Genomic DNA, 20,144 nt, shown 5'->3' with positions numbered 1-20,144 from the left:
CAAGGGGACATAGTTTTGCCTGAAATATACTAGTCTCCTGGGAAGCAGACACATATAGGTTTCCTCTCTTGCAAGCCAAATGAACTCATTACTATAATATCCAACAGAGTGAGCTCACTCTTGGGTTTGCAGACCAAAACTGTCTAGCACTATTTAGTAGCATCAGACACAGCAGTCTAGCACTCCAGAAGGGGTGAATTGGTGCAATCCATAGACCCCCATCCAATGCAGGAAAGTAAATGTATGTGTGGCTTCATGTCAAAACTTGTTTCTATGCTTGCTCCATTGGTTCCTTTGAGTGGTTCAGGCAGACTGCTTCTGTACATTGCCGCTGGGGTAGAGTGCCCAGTAAGGTTTCCTCTATTAAAGTCCAGATATGATGCTTGCCATGGTCATTTGGATCAAGGCAGCCTCTAACCTTTGTTGTTTTCTCTGCTGGTGTAAGATGCTTTTAGCCGGTTTTGTACAATTCTTCCCCGGCACTGGAGCCCCATATAACACAGCTCATGATGTTCGGTAGGTCACCTCAACCTCTGGAAGATGCTTTCCTGGGAGTAGGAGAGGAAGGGAAAGAACCATTGCATGGATGTGACTCCTTTCATGCAGTGTTTGATACGTTACAGTTCCATAGTGATACCTCTGTTGTGACATATGAAACCTTTTATGAACAGATTGAAGTGAAAATCATGAAAATGTGTAGTTGTATAGTTTGTAATGTATAGTCTTCAACCATGTTGTGTCATTTGGGATATAAATCAGTGTGGTGGTCTAAAAATAATAATAAGTCTTCGGTTCAGTGTTGTAATAAATTTAAAGCCTTTGGGTGATTACATTTCAATCATTTTTCTAACGTTTCCTTTCTAGTTTCCAATCTGTAATCATAATTTACCTAAAGCTTTGTAAATATGAGACGTGAATAAATCAAATGAAAGGTACTGTTTGGCAATTAGTGTAAGACACAAACAGGGGGAATGGGAAGAAGTAGTGTGTTCATTTAACTAGAATTTAATTAGGAAGATACAGACAAATGGTATGTGCTATGAGACCCATTGGCAGCTGTTTACAAGGCCTCATGCTAACAAACAGAGGTGTTATAATACTGCTGACATATAAAAACATTTTCTGTGCTATCCCAGATAACTACTTTTTCTGCAGTCCCCAACTTTTCTTTGGTCTGCAGACACAGGGTACTGGAGAAAATAGAAGTAACAGTAGTTGTAGAAAAGAATTAATGTGATCCCAGTTTTATTTGGTGCCCTTTCAAAAGGTACAGTCATGGGGAAAAGAAAGTATACCCTCTTTGAATTTTGTGGTTTTACGTATGAGGACATAATAACAATCATCTGTTCCTTATCATGTCTTAAAATCAGGTAAATACAACCTCAGATGAACAACAGCACATGACGTACCACACCGTGTCATGATTTATTTAACAGAAATAAAGCCAAAACAGAAGAAACCATGTGTCAAAAACTAAGTACACCTTGTGATTGTAGAACCACTTTTAGCAGCAATAGCTTGAAGTAATCCTGAAAATAAATGGAAATGAAAGTTTTATAAGAGAAAAGAACGTGGAAAACAGCTCACCTTCATCCCATGAGAGGAATGGCTCAAGAGAAATTTTCTTCCTGAAATCAGTCTTAACCACAATTTCATTGTCTCCTGTTCCTGTTGTGTGTGAATCCTGAGGACTGAACCCACATTAAATAATGCTCCTGTGGTGTTCAGCTTAACAAATGCTCTCAGCAGTAATGTTATAAGTGGTATTTGGTTGTCTTTCTAGAGGTGAGAATGAGTTCCCTATTGTTAAAGTGACCTTTAGGTGTTTATAAGAAAGGGTGTGAGTAGCCTCCTAGAAATCTGATCAGGTCTACTCTATTCCCCTCTATGTAGTCTCTGGACTCCTTATTTCTGTATGGTAAAATCAGGTGCAGTGAAGTGAGAATGAACAGACACAATCTAGTAACCTATTATTATATGATGGCTACATTCCAAAGTCAGACCAAACATTCCTTCTTTAATCCTGGCCACATCCTGCACAACTAAGCATCCGGTAAGCTTTTTATTGTTCTCTATCAGTGTGTAAATGCAACATGTCATCACGGGTGATGAAGAGGTGAGAACACGAAAAGCAGCTGTCCGGACTCCAAATTCTACCTCCCTTAGCAAAGTTTGGCACTCCTAATTCTATGCTCTGTGCATAGCTGCTTAGATCAGGAGTAAAACGTTCCTCAGCTTTTTTTAATATTGCACTTTTTCTGATTAAAAGTGACTGCAACTAGGGTGTCCACAATTTCATAAAGGATATGGTAAACCTGTCATTTTAAGTTACCTCAAACAGGACAATGTTCACAGGATGATTTTCCAATAGAGTTGGGAGATGCAGCACCGGTAGAACATCTGTCTTCCTTGGAGTTGTGTTTTTTTTTTAACAGCAAGAAAATCCAATCTCTTACGGAATTTTGCTCCCTTTAGGTACAAGCCAAAAGGCTATTAAATCTACTATTGCTATTGCGATCACACACAACTCTTGGATTCTTTCAGAAGTTAAAAAAGGGGAACTATCAGAGGCAAAAATTAAATTATATTATATTATAATGTGTGTGTGTGTGTGTGTGTGTGTGTATGCTGAGCTACTTGGTTAGCATGACAGAAAAGTTGGGAATAATAAGACATGAAATATATACATGTAAATTACATCAGGGAAAAGTAGTTATTAACTGCTTGTAAGGAAACTTTGTCATAATTTTTGTTTGCCTGATGGAACATTCTTTTCCTGTGTGCTGTTCTGGGAATTCTCCTGCCCTCTGGCAATTTGGTAGGGGTATGAGGTGAGGGAGGGGGAACTGTGTTGCGCTGGAACTATAAAATATGAAGAGCTGTTTCACTCATTACAAAATTCCTTCATGCAAGGTACTACTATGTAGGAATTAAGCTGCTACCCCATTAAGATGACCAGGCATGTGACAGCAATATGATTCACCAGAACAGAAGCTAACATATTTATTGGGGAAGCTCGTGTTATTTTTGGATGCATGCAAATGGAATTGTCACAAATTAATCTGGGGAGCTAATGATAATGTATGGATGTTTAAAAATAGCCATTACCCAGAAAGAATCTGGAAGCAGTTGTAAAGTTCCTCATTTCAAGTCAAATGTGAAAAAAAGAATATGGCTATATTATGCATATGGCATATTTTTCGTATAAGTGTCAACTTCACTGTTTGTGTGTGGTTTTTTTTTAAATAAGAATTTACTAGAGTCATAGGAGGAGGAGATAATTCTTACGTGGCCTGAACCCCAACATAATTTTGTTTTGGTGTCAACAGAAAGTGACATGAAAAGTATATGTCAGTGATTCTGAATCATCTTGAACTTCATAGCATTTCTAAGCTGCAGATTTGACTGAGTTCTGAGACGAAACTCTCTTCCTAGCCTTGTACCGCTCCTAAGATCACAGTTCAAGGTGATTTAGCAGGTCGGTTGCCAATAGCAATGTTTTACATAACCCTGGATCTTTGTATAGTCTTGGAATGCAATTTAGATTCTCCTCCACTAGGAAGGATTAAAAGAAGGCCTCTCAGCAAAAACATACACATAAAAGAACTCCAGGTTTTTTGTTTTTTAAAAATACACCAAGAGCAAAAGGAAGCGATGGAAAAGAAGTGGGTGGAAAGAGATATGTAAAGGAGGCTTGCATTGCTATTGTTCCAGTCTTGCATCTATCGTGTAGGTTAGCAGTTGGAATGGAGAAAAAAGGCATATTTGTGATTTCAAAACAAGGTAGAACAAGAACAGTGGCCTGAAGGGAAAACATTTGCAAGAGAGGAAAAAAAGCCAAGGAATATCCTTGCACAGGAAAGTGGAAAGCACCAGAGAGAAGAAATGAGTCACTTGCTGGGGTGATAGAATGAGCAATTCTGCAAAAAGGCAGGTGAGAGTTAGGAATGCTAATGTTTCCTGCCTAGAATGTAACTAGATCATAGGACAGGGAAGGTCCTGGAAGTTGTGGCAAATAGGCTGGATTTTTGATGCAGTGCTAACCTGCTAGTTCCATTTTGAAAGTAGGAGAATTTGAAAGCCAACTGTGTTGAGTTTTCTCTGCTTGTGGAATACCTGGCTGATAGGTGGACCCTAGAATGAGGTCAGTCTCTGAAGTGACATTCTGCAGTTGTAATGTTGAGTGGAGGAGACATTTTCTTGTGAACAGATATGGTCCTCCAGAGGTTTCTGGACTCCCAACTTCCGTCAGCCCCAGCCGGCATGGCCAACAGTCAGGGATGATGGGAGATGTGGTTCCAACAGCATTCCATCCCTGGCTCAGAAGCTTGCAAAACAGGACAGTGAAACTTACAGGGTGATTCCAAGCAATAATAGGAAGTAAATCCCTAAGAATATGTGCTTAGAACTGCAGCTTCAGATGTGTTTCACTTATTCTGTAGACTCTGTCTATAGAGGTGCAAACCAGGGTTTGTCACCAAGTATAATCACCAGGTAGCTGCAGGTATACCTGGTTTGCAGCACACATAGACCCTGTCTATGTTGTACATGTGCAGGTGTAAACACATCTAAACAAAATTAATGCATGTGGTGATCCTGTAACCCAGAGTGGCCATGTCTTTGAGCCTCAGGACCAGAGACTGCCCAGCCCAAGATTGAACTATTTTTTGAGCCTGAGAAGGTACAGTCAAAAGGAGACTGTTGCCTCATCCATTCACTTTGCTGCGGGTTGTGTTGAGTGAAGCAGGGCTCTGTGAACTGCAGCCAGGTTATCTTTCAGTTGGAGGAGGTGATTACAACACAGTACAGCATGACTAGCAAATGTTACACAATCCCAGCACACTCAAGCATGCGGTGTAATTACAGGAAAGAGGACAAGTCACACCATAGACATCTCCAGGGTAGACTATGAATCATTTATGACAATGCAAAAGGAGAGGTGAAGATTTCTTGGTAGGATTGCAAGGAATTAGCCTTCCGCAGAAGGGTGAAGAAAGTTGCAATTGTGATGCTAATAAAATGGTGATTTAGGCAAAAAGAGCAAGCCTGGATCTGCTCTCAAAAGCAGAGGTAATAAAAGAACCCGCATTTTTGAAGCAGTTGGTAGAATTTTTCTTATTAGCTGAGCATCTAAAGCAGGGCTGTAAGTACTTGGTGCCCCACTTCACTCTGAAGAAATATCAACTGCCCCAGGCATGTAGAGGAGTGCTCCCTCCAGGCTGTAAAGAGTCCTTTATGGCACTGTAGTGGCTGCCATGTCTTCTTTTCCTTTTGATATTGGGAGAGGCAATAGGCAAGTTCTGTAAAGGGTGTTGTGCAAACCTTCTCCACATCAAGCGTAGCCACAGTGTTGACTTAGACACCATACAGGTACTAGGGAGCTAATTGTTTACAGTTATTGTTGAGTCACATGAATTCTTCCGTTTTGGAATTTCAACATTCTGGCAATTCCAGGAATGCCACTCATTGCACTCCTGGCCGTATAAAGGCATGACACTGAAAGTCACAGTGAGCCATTACAAATGGGATTAAATGTTTTGGGTTCTTTCCCCCACTCCACCCTACTACTTTTGCCACTTAGCATCCTAGAAATTGCATAATAATAATAATAATAATAATAATAATAATAATAATAATAATGTGATATCCTGGTAGGTGTAACGTTGAATGAAAGTGACTTTTCCTCAAGAGCACCAGCACAGAAGCTTGCAAACCATGGTGGAAAAGAATAGTAGGTCGGAACCTGGGATCTGTTGTGAAATGACTGCAGTTCTACATTCACAACTTTTGATAACTCTCTCTCCAGTTCATTCCCATTTCCAAATCCTAGATGAGATATGCCCATGATTTGTTTATTTGCTTTCAGTGCGTGTAACTAAATTGTATCGCTATGAATAGACAAAACTCTGTGTAGCATTTCGTTTACCCATTTGTATTTTACTAGATACCTGGAACAACTTGGGAGTTAGCTTCTGCTTGATGTAGTCGTTGCAGTGTAAACAAGCTTCATCCTAATTTTATTACAGTAAATAGTGGCATAGCAGTGTATGCATATTGAGTTCAACATCACTGATTTTTCTTGTGCTCTGTTAGGTACTTGGTAGTGACAGCAGAGAGATCCTACCTTTTGAAATCTTAAGACGTGAGGCTGCCCTGAAGGCATTGACTGTAGCCAAGCACCATTTCCCCCTGTTTTGACAAACCTCCCCCCCCCCAATCTATTCAAATATTTTGTTAGTGCTGGTTGTCAGCCATCATTTCCAATTCACTGTGTTACCTTTATATGAGAAGGGCCATATCACTATGGGCACAGATTAGAGCCCAAGTATGTAAATTATCTCCTTCAGTTTGCATGCAGTGACATTTTAAAAATCAGAATGTTGCCCTGCTGTTACAACAGAATAGCACTTCATTAGCATTTTAATGACATTTCAAGGTTTATTTTTAAAAGAGAGGTTTTAAACTGTAGGCCTTCATTTATGCCTTTAGGTAAGAGAGGAGGAAAGCTCACTCTGTACGGATTATGATTCTTACCTACACTTACATCTCAGGACTTTGCAATGAATGCTCTGCTTGCAACAAATATTTTTAAACTATATTATGGAGGCTGTTGGCTGATACCTGACATAGTATCAGGAATGCCGCTTTTTCTGGCAGGGCTGCTGTATCTCTTAACAGCTGTACCGCAGGCAGAAATTCAACAGTTGAAGCTTTTGCTCGTGTGATGTTGATGCTGAGTTACCCTTCCTTCACTGGAAGGTCCTAGGGCAGGTTACATCTGAAAGGTATAGTACAATGGGGATAGATCAGTTGGTAGAGCACGAGACTCTTAATCTCAGGGTTGTGGGTTTGAGCCCCTGCAGGTGGTTGACCCTGACAGTCCCTTCCAACTCTACAATTCTTTGATCCTATGATATGATTCTACAAGTATAGTTAAATCATGGGTAGGCAACCTAAGGCCCGGGGGCCATATCCGGCCCAATCGTCTTCTAAATCCGGCCTGCAGACGGTCCAGGAATCAGCGTGTTTTTACATAAGTAGGATGTGTGCTTTTATTTAAAATGCATCTCTGGGTTATTTGTGGGGCATAGGAATTTGTTCACCCCCCCAAATAGTCTGCCCCCCCCAAGGTCTGAGGGACAGTGGACCGCCCCCCTGCTGAAAAAGTTTGCTGACCCCTGATAAATAAAGCCCATCTTACCCAAAATCGATGCAGGGAATGTTTGTTATATATGTATATATTTCAAAACATTTAAATACTGCTTGATTGCAATAAAAGCTCAATTCGGTTTATTTTATATCTGTCTGCCATGCAGTTGGAGGCCTGCCCGGGGGGGGGGGGGAATTGTAATTTCCACTCAGTTAAGTCCTGCAAAGGATCCTGTCCGTTCATTGTGAAATGTTCTGTTTTATTTTGGTATCCTTTAAATCAAGGGTGAGGGACTTCAGGCCTGCAGGCCAAATGCTGCCCTCAAGGTGTCTCTTTCTGACCCTTGAACTTTTTCCAGGCCACACCCTCCCCATTCTACTTCGCACCTCAGGGTGTTTTGATTGGCCGGAATGTGTCTTAGAACTTTGCTAATGCTTCTCGGTGGTCTGGATGGAGGATAGAGAGGGATCAGTGTGTGTGCGCACGCAGAAACAGTTGTCTGTTAGCTGCAACAGGTTAACACGGCTTCTCTTCTGGAAGTTATGTACCTAGTGTGTTGGTAGCAATATAAACATAAATAATAAGAAGTAGTATAAATAAGTAACTGCACTGCCTTAATGTGCATTGAATATAGCATTCTACCTTGCACACTCCTTTATTTTTCCTGCTGGGGCCATACAGTTGTACAAGTGCTGCAGCAATTAATGTGTGCACATGTGGCAGAGGAGGGGGAGACAACTGCCACGAATCACCGGTGACTCTTCTATCCAGTTCTGGTTCACGTGAGAAACCTCTGAATCTTGACCAAGTCTGGATTGATTCCCCTTGGGGCGGGAAAAAGTGCCTTGTTTGCTTCAACTTCTCTTCCCTGGCAATTCTTGTTTCAACATCCTCTTTTGTGGAATGCTGTGGATTAACTCTGTTAACCGAGAATTCAAAGGAAAACAATTAACGTTAATTGCAACCACATTGTTATGGTCTGTTCACATCAGACCTCTCAAACCTTAAGCCTGCTGTGGTCACCCATGTTTGCTTTCTCTTTCTCCGCAGAATGCAATGAATTTGCCTCCTGACAAAGCAAGGCTACTTCGACAGTACGACAATGAGAAGAAGTGGGAGCTGATCTGTGATCAGGTAAGTGTGACAACCAATAGGTTCCTTAAGGCTGGTCTTACAAACACTGTCCCTATGCCATGATAGTAGATGCCTAGGAAGCTGCCTTATACAGGACCAGACTCTTCATTCATCTGGTCTGGTATCTGCCATTCTGACTGGCAGCAGCTCTCCAGATCTAGAGCAGCTCTTTTAAAGTGCCAAGGATTGAACCTGGTACTTTTCTCCATGCAAACAAGACCAATGCTCTCATTAAGTCTCTTAAAGTGTTGGGGTAGCTGAGAACAGAAATCTAATGGGTTGTTTCTGCTGGCAGAAGACTTCTAACATTGGATTGATTCGTGCAACCTCTTGAGTGTATGGTAGCTGTGAGAAAAGCCTGTGTATGTGGCTTCTAGTCTCTGATGATCCAGTTGTGTGCACCTGCTGCTGTGTTCAATATTCAGTATTTCCCCACTTTTTTTGCACCTCAATCCAAACACCTCTTTTTGAGCAAGCACAGACTTTCCTGGTCATTACCACATACCCATTGGCTCTGTGATTTGATTTAAAGTGAGCCCGACCCCTGGGGAAAGGAAAGCAGCCACCCCACTTTGAGGTTGAGAAGTGGAAGCTGCAGAGTATGGATGATGCTCTACACCCGGAATGTGTGATTTGCCAGTGATGGCCAGGAGTAATAAAAGGGCCATGAATGTGAAGAAGCCAAGGGGAAAGATGCAAACCTTTGGGCTCTAAACCCACGTGAACTGCATTAGCTCAGACTAAAGGGCAGGCCAGTTGTAAACCCTCATTGAAAGGATCCTCCCTATCTGTATTTTAGAGCATATGTATTTTATTTCCCCTTTTCAACACTTTTCTTATTGTTGATTGATATGATATGATGCAGGATATGTACAGTGTAGCTTTCTAAGCTTTGGCGTAAAATGCAATAGATTAAATGGTTTGCTTGACCTGAGTAGAAACAAGATGGGTTCTGTCTATTTCTTGGTAGACACAATTCCAGGTCGCAGCGTCCTGAACCACGGGGTACCTGGAGGCAAGTCCTGCTGGAGTGAATACTCCCACAGCAGATGTTAGTGTGCAGGCCAACAAGTCGAAAGTCCACTCAGGCCAAATTCCCACCTCTGCAGCTAATCCAGGGGTCAGGGCAGTCCCACAAAAGAATAGTCTCCAAGAGTTCCCTGGAATATCCAAGCCATGGTCCAACCAACGTGGCAAGTTGAGCAGAACCAGCACCTCAGCTCTGCTTCCCTTTTGTACTTTGCCTGCTGATTGTGGCACCTGGGCTTGACGAGGCAGTTGACCCTCACCTTTTCCAGGCTCACTCCAGCTGAGGAATCACATCCTCCCAGGGCTAGCGAGCCCTACCTGACCAGCTAGGCAGCTGGGCTCTGGGCCTGCCTCAGCTTCCTAGATCATCCCTACGCTTCAGAGTCCACTGTGTTCATGGAGCCTGAGGCTCCTCTGGCTCTGGTGATGGGTCTTGCTGTTTTGGTTCCTGTGCACTGAACCCATCCCCTTGCCATGCTCTGTCACCCGGTGAGTACTTCCTTCCCCATCCCCTGCTTGCTTTGGTGTGTCCCAGTCCTGGCTATACCCCTCACCAGGATCCTCTTCCTCCTCTCTGTCATCCTGCCAGTTCATGACGCAGCATGACAATCACAGTTGGTCTCCTCACAAAGAGAAACTGAGGGATCACAAGTCTGTTTTCTCCATTTCATTTCCAGAGACTAGGCCACCACCATTGTTAAGTAAAGGGGAAAAGCCTGGCCCTGTGTCATACTGTTTGAATTGCTTAACTTGGGCCAACTTCTGCAGGATGTAGAGAAGTGAAGCATTTGTCTCCCGTCTTCTTTAGTACCTTTTAGTCTTTTCTGAAAATGATGGAATTGCTGCCAACCATTGTGTGAATAAGTAGAATATGAAACCATGGTCTTTGGGGATGCACGGTTTCCTGCCACTGCACAATTATTACATCTGCAGCGGGCCAAATAGAAATACAGCATCATTTATTTATGCCCAAGCTGGATTTCGAAGGGGTAGAAGAACCAGAGACCAAACTGCAAACATGCGCTGGATTATGGAGAAAGCTAGAGAGTTCCAGAAAGACATCTATTTCTGCTTCATTGACTATGCAAAAGCCTTTGACTGTGTCGACCACAGCAAACTATGGCAAGTTCTTAAAGAAATGGGAGTGCCTGATCACCTCATCTGTCTCATGAGAAATCTCTATGTGGGACAAGAAGCTACAGTTAGAACTTGATATGGAACAACTGATTAGTTCAAAATTGGGAAAGGAGTACGACAAGGCTGTATGTTGTCTCCCTGTTTATTTAACTTATATGCAGAATTCATCATGCAAAAGGCTGGGCTGGATGAATCCCAAGCTGGAGTTAAGATTGCCGGAAGAAATATCAACAACCTCAGATATGCAGATGACACAACCTTGATGGTAGAAAGTGAGGAGGAATTAAAGAACCTTTTAATGAAGGTGAAAGAGGAGAGCGCAAAATATGGTCTGAAGCTCAGCATCAAAAAAACTAAGATCATGGCCACTGGTCCCATCACCTCCTGGCAAATAGAAGGGAGGTAGTGAGAGATTTTACTTTCTTGGAATCCATGATCACTGCAGATGGTGACAGCACTCACGAAATTAAAAGACGCCTGCTTCTTGGGAGAAAAGCAATGACAAACCTAGGCAGCATCTTAAAAAGCAGAGACATCACCTTGCCAACAAAGGTCTGTATAGTTAAAGCTATGGTTTTCCCAGTAGTGATGTATGGAAGTGAGAGCTGAACCATAAAGAAGGCTGATCGCCGAAGAATGGATGCTTTTGAATTCTGGCACTAGAGGAGACTCTTGAGAGTCCCATGGACTGCAAGAAGATCAAACCTATCCATTCTTAAGGAAATCAGCCCTGAGTGTTCACTGGAAGGACAGATCCTGAAGCTGAAGCTCCAATACTTTGGCCACCTCATGAGAAGAAAAGACTCCCTGGAAAAGACCCTGATGTTGGGAAAGATGGAGGGCACAAGGAGAAGGCGACGACAGAGAACAAGATGGTTGGACAGTGTTCTTGAAGCTACGAACATGAGTTTGACCAAACTGCGGGAGGCAGTGGAAGACAGGAGTGCTTGGTGTGCTCTGGTCCATGGGGTCACGAAGAGTCGGACACGACTAAACAACAATGGGGAAGCATTAGGGTTTTTTGAATCCGAAGCAGTCTCTTAAAAAAAAGAAGGGAAAGTATTTTACAATAAAGGGATATTTGGCAATCTTGGAAAGGCTCTGTTAAACAGAAGACCTGCAAACAGAGGACTAGACTCGGCAAATTTGTTTGCACTTAAGCACTTCTGAAGCTCAGCCAGTGGGTCTGCACATAGTTTCATAGAGTCACCCCAAATTAATAACTAAAACCAAAAGCAACTCTATGGAATATGCCTTGTATATCCCCCAGTGCAGTTGTCATTTTGTCTTGGAGCTACAGGACTAACAGTTTGTGTTGGTTGGATATTCCACGCAGAACATTTAAAAGCATTGTACAGCTTACAATTGCAATTTACTGAGACACTGTGGCAAATTGCTTAATCTGCTGTAAGTAACTCATTTCCTCGGGGCTGTTTGCTTACAGCGTGCACAGTTAAGAGCGAAAAGCCTCTATGAATTGTGAGCTTTGTCCTCGGTTGTATACACTGTCAGCCAGCAGGATTCAGGAAGAATGCAATAGCTATATGGTTGGGGCCCAGGCACTGTCATTCACACCTCAGAGTCAATTGTGCTCATTTGCAGCACACAGCCCTGCCATTTCAGATAGAGATCAGTAGTCTTGGAGTCTGGAGATACATTGATAGCAGGGTTCAGGAAGGCAGGTGAGAATTTCAATCAGAGGAAAGGGGTGGGGAAATCTGAGAGATACTCTTGAATATTGTCATTTCGTTGTCTGAAGCACCTTGGTTCATCAAAGCCCTGCTGTTAAATGGCACTTGCTCTCATCTCCCTGTTCCAATGAAAGGGGGAGAGTTCCAGAACAGTTATGATGATTCCTCTTATGCATCCCCTTTGCCATTATTCCTTTCCACCTCTACCACGACTGTAAACATCAAGAGCTTCTGTGTTGCAGCAGCCCCATCTGTGGCTGACCTACTGACTCCTCGAGGGTCATTGCCAGTGGGTGTAAATTAGAGCAGCCATGAGGCAGACATTCCATAAAGAGATTCGGATGAAGCATATGGTGCATGCAATATTTATATCTCTAACCATGCAATTACAGCACGTGTTAAAGCAGATTCGGCATGTCAAACAGCAGAGACCATAATACTGACAAGATCCTATTTGGCCGTAACAGACGGTTTATTCCTCTGATAAGTATTTGATTGTTGCTAGGCCCCTGTCCAGGAAAGGAAGGGGCACACTTCCTCTGTAAGCTGCTTTATGTACCGTATTTTTCGCTGTATAAGATGCACCAGACCATAAGATGCACCTAGTTTTTGGAGGAGGAAAACAAGAAAAAAAAGTGAGTCTTATAGAGCAAAGAATACGGTATTTGAATCACTAGCCTAAGAAGCTGAGAACCCTATGAGAGATTTTGGACATTTGAAGCAGGGGTGTGGGTGTGTTTGTGTTTGGGAGAGAGAGAGAGAGACCTGCTTTCGTTTTCTCACATAGCAAAATATTATTTAGTTTAGTTAAGAAAAATGGTGAATAAAGGAAGACATCTGCTTTGTGACCTTGAGAACAGGATGCTGGACTAAGTGGACCTTTGGCCTGGTTCAGCAGGCTTCTCCTTATGCTTTTGTTTATTTATTTTTCAAAATCATCCATGAGAATTCTCACTTTAACTTGGGGTGGGGAAAGAGGGCTCGTTTCAAAAATCTCATCATCCCAAAGGCAAATAAAAATTACCCCAACTTTTATAGTTCTCCAAGCATCTGAGATTTTGGATAGTTCTGGGATTACATGTTAAAATGTTGCCCCCACCCCTGTCTTTTCAGCTAAATAAGTAAACAAATTAAGATCAAAGCAAGCACCTGCATACTTCACAAATGCTTTCCCCATGAAACCTGGATAGGAGGAGAAAGAGGAGGGCTCCTTATTGCGACTTCAGTAGAAAGACTAGGGTGTAGGCATTTTTTTTAGAATGGGGAGAATTGCTCAAGAAAGCTATTTCTGCAGTTAGGAATGGTAGGAATTTGGAAGGTGGGGGAATCAGATTATGTTTCAAGGCAACACATGCACTAGGTAGGTCAATGGGAAAGAGCAATACGAAAAGAAATAAAGGTTGCTTTTTCCTGTTCTTGACTGCAAATTCATTTGCCATCTTCAAGTAGGACCTCGATGACTAGGGCGAGTGATGTAGGAGAGTTTTCTTTCATTGGTTCAGGAGAAATGTGATCATTGCATCCCTTGTGTTTGACTAGTACAATCTGTTGGTTATTAAGGTTTGTGGGGAGGAGATTAGGTGTTTGGAACCTTTACAAAGTTCTTCTATGCCCCCTGATGGGTGGTTGGGGGCAATGCAGTTTCAAAAGGGAGGTGGGGGGAGGAGGGAATGCTTATTTTTAAAAAAGTCCTTAGCCCTATAAGCTATGTTGACCTGAAGGATGAAGACTTGAGTAAGTTTTTGTCCAGTGAGCTCTTTGCGCAGGAATTCAAATAGGGGGCTTCCGTTCAAATATGGCTTTCCATTCAATCACCAGTCCTCTGCCCATTGCACCAGAGCGGTTGAAATTCTCAGGTATATTCAGAGTAAGAGTGTTTTGAAATGCAAGTTTTGGAACCTACCAAAGGAAGGAAAGCTACAGGATTCATAGTAGAGAGCTGATGTGACCAAAATTTTGGACTGGATGTAGGGACACTCAAGTAGACTTTGAATCTGGTCTACGAAGTCCAAGTCCTTGTCCAAGAAATGACACAAGTGTTCCTGGAGATCGTGATTCCAAATTTTTAATGTTCTTTATTAATTTTTCTGTGCACTGCTTAGTTTTGTCTGTGGTATATAGTTTTACTCTGCTTTTATATAGTTGTTTGGTTTTTTTAAGTCTGATGTGAAGGCTGTTCTTCTTTGAATCTGTATTGATGCCCCTCCAATTATATTGTATGTATATAAAAAAAGAGTTAGATGTTATTTCATCTATTAGAAGCAGAATACAAATTTTGTAAATGAAGAATGGAATAAATTTACCTCACTCCCCCATTACAATTTTAGACCTACACCCTAAGGGCTTTATGGACATGTCTAGGCAAATGTTCCCTTTTGTTTAAGGCTAAAGCCCCAAACTTTTGTTCTTTAGTTCATTATGCCTAAATTGGCCTTTAGCCAATTAGACTAAAGAAAAATAAAACAAAATATTCCACTTCTTGTCCTCTTGTGGAGTTGTTAACCTTTCTGCAGCAGTGGGTAGGATATCCTGGAATCAGCTGTTCCATGTTCTCATTTATGACTTGGTTTATGAGTGGTTTTTCCACCTTCTTTAGAAAAGATTTGTTAGCGACAAGGGAATGTGTGTCTGTGTGTTTGTGTGTATGTCCTCATTGCATTAAAAGGGGGGCTATTTTTAGGCATAGTTCTTGGCATAAAACATGTCAATGAATCTTGGAGCACCAAGAGAGTGGAATTTGAAATTTCATTTGTCCGATTCACATTCTTTGGGCGGGACGGGACGGGGGGGGAACGGGACAAAAACGCCTCAATGCTTATAATTCTGTTCTGCAGACATTTGGAACCTCCCTTTGAGCTACTACTTTTCTTCACTTGTAGTAGAATATGAATTTTGATATGAAATTTGGAAAAGGGCAACCAAAATGATAAAAGGAGAAGGTGCAATTCTCCATGAGGAAAAGATTTCAGCACTTGGGACTCTCCAGCGTAGAGAAAAAGCGAGTAAGAGGGGACGAGGTAGACGTTTATATAATTACGCATGGAATGGAAAAAGTGGGTAGAGGAAAGTTTTTCTCCGTTTCTCGTAACAACTAGAATTTGTGGACATCCACAGGATGTTGGAAGATTCGGGGCAGATAAAAGAAAGTATCAGACAGTTAAACTACGGAGCTCGCTTCCACAGGAGGCAGTGGTGGTCACCAATGGTGGATAGCTTTTAAAAAAGGAGTAGGCAAATTCATAGGGAATAAGACTATCAGTGGCTACTAAACACAATGGCCATGTTCCACCTCCACTGTCAGAGGCAATATGCACCTGAATACCTGTTGCCGGTAATCACAGGTGTGGAAGGTGGTGTGGCGCTCAGGTCCTGCTTAAAAGATCTTCCCACAAACTGCTTGGCCAGTTTGAGAACAGGATTCTGGACTAAATGGGCCATTGGCCTGATCCAGCAGTCTCTTGTTACACAACAACAACAACAACAACAACAACAACAACAACAACTTATTATTTGTACCCCGCTCATCTGGCTGGGTTTCCCCAGCCATTCTTTCATATACAATGGGAGGTCCGTTCTTAACCTGAAACTGTTCTTAACCTGAAGCACCACTTTAGCTAATGGGGCCTCCTGCTGCCACCGCACTGCCGGAACACGATTTCTGTTCTCATCCGGAAGCAAAGTTCTTAACCCGAGGTACTATTTCTGGTGAAGCGTATGTAACCTGAAGCGTATGTAACCCAAGGTACCACTGTAATTATGAAATTATAACTCACCCACACCTGTGGGTGGCAGATTAAATACCACCTAAAAACTAGGATTGCAAAGCAGACTGTAGTTATGAAATCCTGGTTTGTAAACAGTGCTTAAACCAGAGTTTCCCAGTTTAGACCACACGAGAAACTGTGTTTGAACTAACAGGGAAGTCTTCTGTCAAGCCAGGCACACAAGGGGATGAGGGAATTCTTTTGTCTGCTCCTTGTTCCCTCCTCTGGAAATTTTCTAGACTGAATTTTATTTTATTTTATATTTTATTTTAAATGGACTGTAATTACACAGCCGTTTTTGAATATTGATCAGGGCACTTACCACCTGATGAAATTATTTTTATTTGGCTGTTTTATTTTGTGATTTTTGAGAAGTACACTCGGAATCTTTGCAGTAAGGCTAAATTTAAATAAATATATAAGCAGACAAAATTTTATAGACCCACTTCTATGTCAATTTAGCTTCCTACCCGTAGAAAACCAGGTACTACACTTGCTGAATAATGTCACTAGAGCTATACCTTCCTTGGTGGCCAAATTTCTTTTTTTAGCTTTTAAGCGTCGTAAGACTATAATTGACTGTATAGATATGGGGCTATCTGTTTAGCCCTTTTTAGTGTTGGCCAAGTCTTAAAAAATCTTTTTCGATGTTTTAACTGTGTACTGACATGTTCTTTTTTTCTGACTGACGGTCGAATAAAAGGTTGATGATGATAAATATATAAACAAATGTCAGCAAATTTGTGATTTCAGATATTGTGGGAGTGAACTTTTTATATTATTAACATTATGACTATAAACCCTTGCAAGCCACGTTGTGTCTTGTGTTGCACTGGGGATATGTTTCAGCTTCTGCTTCAGAGCATCTTAAATTCCATCACTTCTTGCTGAGCAGCACATTTGTATGCAACTGTATTGGGATTCCCCCTTCAGCAGTCCCAGAAGCATGTGGTGCTAGCCTTGTTTGGTACAGCAGACTCAAACAGCAAGTGAATTCCTGTCAGAGGATATTTTTTTTTTAGTTTTTTTTTTAAATCAGACTGTCACGCTGCATATGACAGACCACATCCAGAAAATCTCTGCTCTCTCTCTCTCTTTCTTCTTGTTCTTCCTCTACAAAATAAGCCTTCCACTCTCCAGTTAAAATTATCCAGCCATTCTTTCCAGAGAGTAGATGTAAGCATTGGGCTGTATAAAAATTGCTTCCATAATTTTTGCTGCCTTTGTCCTTCTGTTTATCTATTTCTCTCTTTGTAAAATATCATCGTATTTATTTCTATATAAAAAATACATTAGATGCCACCAGTTCCTTTATCGGTTCATAACAACTGCTAAAAATAGTAGCAGCAGAGAAGGAAAAAGCCTGGTTAAAACAGTGTAGAACTCAGTATCTAAAAAGACCGTGCAAAATTTAAGGAGGCCCTTTCCTTGTGCTGTGAAGACATTAGACTCTGTGCTGGGCAAGCCTTACTGAGGAGAGCATTCAAGAGTCAAGTCACCACAGTCAAGAAGCCCCTCTCATGGGTCATTGCCTGCCTCACTTCTGAACGTGGGGAGACTTTTGACACAGTAGTTGGACCTGTGCAGATCTTGCTTTGTAAGTGGGCTCCAACTTACCTAAGAAAGCTTCATCACCACATGTTCTTGAAGCCCTGCTGTGGTTCACGTTAACTATGGGAAACGAGCCAGTTTGAGGTTTGCTTTCTTCTCTAAACTAGGATCAGGTAGAGCCATATGCAGCCCTACAAACATCTGTATCTGGCCCCTGGAACTGTCTTTAAGCCAGCCCTCCTCCATCACATCAATGCCTCTTCCTTTTGCATGGATGGAATGTGTCTTTGAGCGGCAATAATGCCTCTTGCTTGCCTAGATGTGGGGGGTGTGTGTGTGTGTGTGTGTATCTACCTATCTATCTATCAATCATCTATATCTATATCTATATCATCTATCTATCATCTATCTATCTATCTATCTATATCTATCTATATCTATCATCTATCTATCTATCATCTATCTATATCTATCATCTATCTATCTATCTATCTATCTATCTATCTATCTATCTATCTATCTATCATCTATCCATCCATCCATCCATCCATCTCTCTCTCTCTCTCTCTCTCATTTCTCTCATCTGTCTGACTCTGTATCATCTATCTATCTATCTATCATCTATCCATCCATCAATCCTCTCTCTCTCTCTCTCTCTCTCTCTCTCTCTCTCGTCTCTCTCATCTGTCTGTCTCTGTATCATCTATCTATCTATCTATCTATCTATCTATCTATCTATATCTATCATCTATCTATCTTTCATCTATCTATCTATCTATCTATCTATCTATCTATCATCTATCATCTATCTATCTATCTATCTATCATCTATCCATCCATCAATCCTCTCTCTCTCTCTCTCTCTCTCTCTCTCGTCTCTCTCATCTGTCTGTCTCTGTATCATCTATCTATCTATCTATCTATCTATCTATCATCTATGTATCTACCTATCATCTATCTATCTATATCTATCAGCTATCATCGCTCTCTGTCTCTCTTTTCCCCCTCTCCCACCCAAGTATCAGCTAGTAGGGTGGAGCGAATGGGGCTGCATTACTCTTCTAGCTTCCAAATGTTGTGCATCGCGGCTGTTTACTGAAGAGTGGGGAGTTCAGCATGGTGTAGGTGAAGCAGTGAATTGACCCTTCTGCTGCTCCAGTATACTGTTGAGCATCCTGCAGCATTACACCTTCCCCTTCTCAGTAACCGGAAGCGCCATGTGGTGTTGGCAAGGCAGGAGACCAACCCATGTTGCCTTTCTGGCCACTACTGTGTATATCTTTGAGTTTTGTGTAGCAGGAATGGTAGGACTGTGCTACATAGGTGGATGTCACACCCAATGCCCTGCCCATTTTTGCCCCGTCCACATCTGTCATGATGCCACTGGAATGTGTTTCCCACATTCCCATGTGGACCTCCCACCCGATGGCCCTAGAGCATAGTTAACACTGACCATTGTTTGTAACCACAATTAACTGCAGACGGAAGCATAAACTTCCAATCCCCTCCTCATGGCTGCACTGGAGAAGAAGAGAGTCAGTGAATTCAAGTTCACTTCTGTTAGCACTAAAACTATGGTTTTGGCCGGTTGCCTCCATGCAGAGTGGGAATGATGCCTGTGTAATATTTATCTACCACAACAGGACAGTGTGTTCCAAGGCCCTAGACAATGGCAGGTGTTCCACATCAGTGTGGTTTTAGGCTAGAGGCAGGTCACTCCCTAGAAAGCCCTTAACCAATGGGTAAGGCTAAAGCGCATTTTAGGAAATGCTTTCTGTTCTTACGTTATGCAGATGAGCAAGCACTGTTTTTTTTTAAAAAAAGTTAATTTGCTTTGGGAAATGAAAAGGATGTGTGGAGTGTTTTGAAGATAAATTGTAAGGATATACTCCCTGAGATTTCCTTTAACAAATGCACTTTCACCGTCTTATTACTGGTTGCAAATTGTAGTTTGGACAGTCTCATACCATAACATTTTCTGATCATTAATATAAAGCATTCCACTGCTGCCAAAAGAATAGAGGATTTCTTGACAATTAGACTAAACACGGCAACATTGTGTATCTATTGAGGAACTCCCAAGAAGATACAGATTCTTCAAACTAAGGAGGGGACGATCTTTTGTTCACAACTGGTTTCACTATTCCAATTTTTAGTATGCAGAAAAAATGGTCTAATTTTATTGTTTGCTATTATCACTTTGAAGTCTGCTTGTAAACCATTTTGTAGCTGGACTTCATCTCATGTACTCCGAAGCCAAGTTTAAACTCTCTGTTATTTCCCAGCTTGTAGCTCCCAAGCTTTGGCCTATTGATTTAGCTGACAAGGCATTTTTTGTTTGTGTTAAATATTTATAACCTGGCTTTTGAACACACAATCCCTAAGGTGGCTAAAAACAAATTAAACCAATAACTTCTTTCTTTTCTAAATTTATATCTTGCTTTGCCATCAAGCCAACAGATTCCAACACTTAATAGTGGCCATAAACAAACAAACTTATCAGGCCAAAGGCCTGTCAGAATACTGATGAGGGCTGTGCATGACCCCTTCTTGGCTGGGTGAAGTTGTAGGGAGAATTCCCACAAGAATCACAGCACTTTAGGGTAGGGGTCAGCAAACTTTTTCAGCCAGTCCACTGTCCCCCAGACCTTGTGGGCAGCTGGACTATGTTTTGGGGAGAAAAAAATG

At 41.7% G+C, this 20,144-nt stretch overlaps 1 protein-coding gene across 7 annotated transcripts in view; it reads left to right on the top strand.

The window, feature by feature from the left end:
- FMNL2 (formin like 2) overlaps positions 1 to 20,144 on the top strand; it is a 187,060-nt gene that overhangs the window by 92,279 nt on the left and 74,637 nt on the right. For all 7 annotated transcript variants that reach the window (XM_083406874.1, XM_083406876.1, XM_083406875.1 and 4 more), the window contains exon 2: positions 8,201 to 8,284. In XM_083406874.1, coding sequence (XP_083263000.1) covers positions 8,201 to 8,284 — 84 coding nt within the window. The remainder of the gene's footprint in view (positions 1 to 8,200; positions 8,285 to 20,144) is intronic.

This window comes from Podarcis tiliguerta (assembly GCF_965153285.1).
Source record: "Podarcis tiliguerta genome assembly, chromosome: 1".
NCBI lineage: Eukaryota > Metazoa > Chordata > Lepidosauria > Squamata > Lacertidae > Podarcis > Podarcis tiliguerta.
Note: the sequence above shows the minus strand (reverse complement) of the source record. Positions and strands in the feature narration are given on the sequence as shown.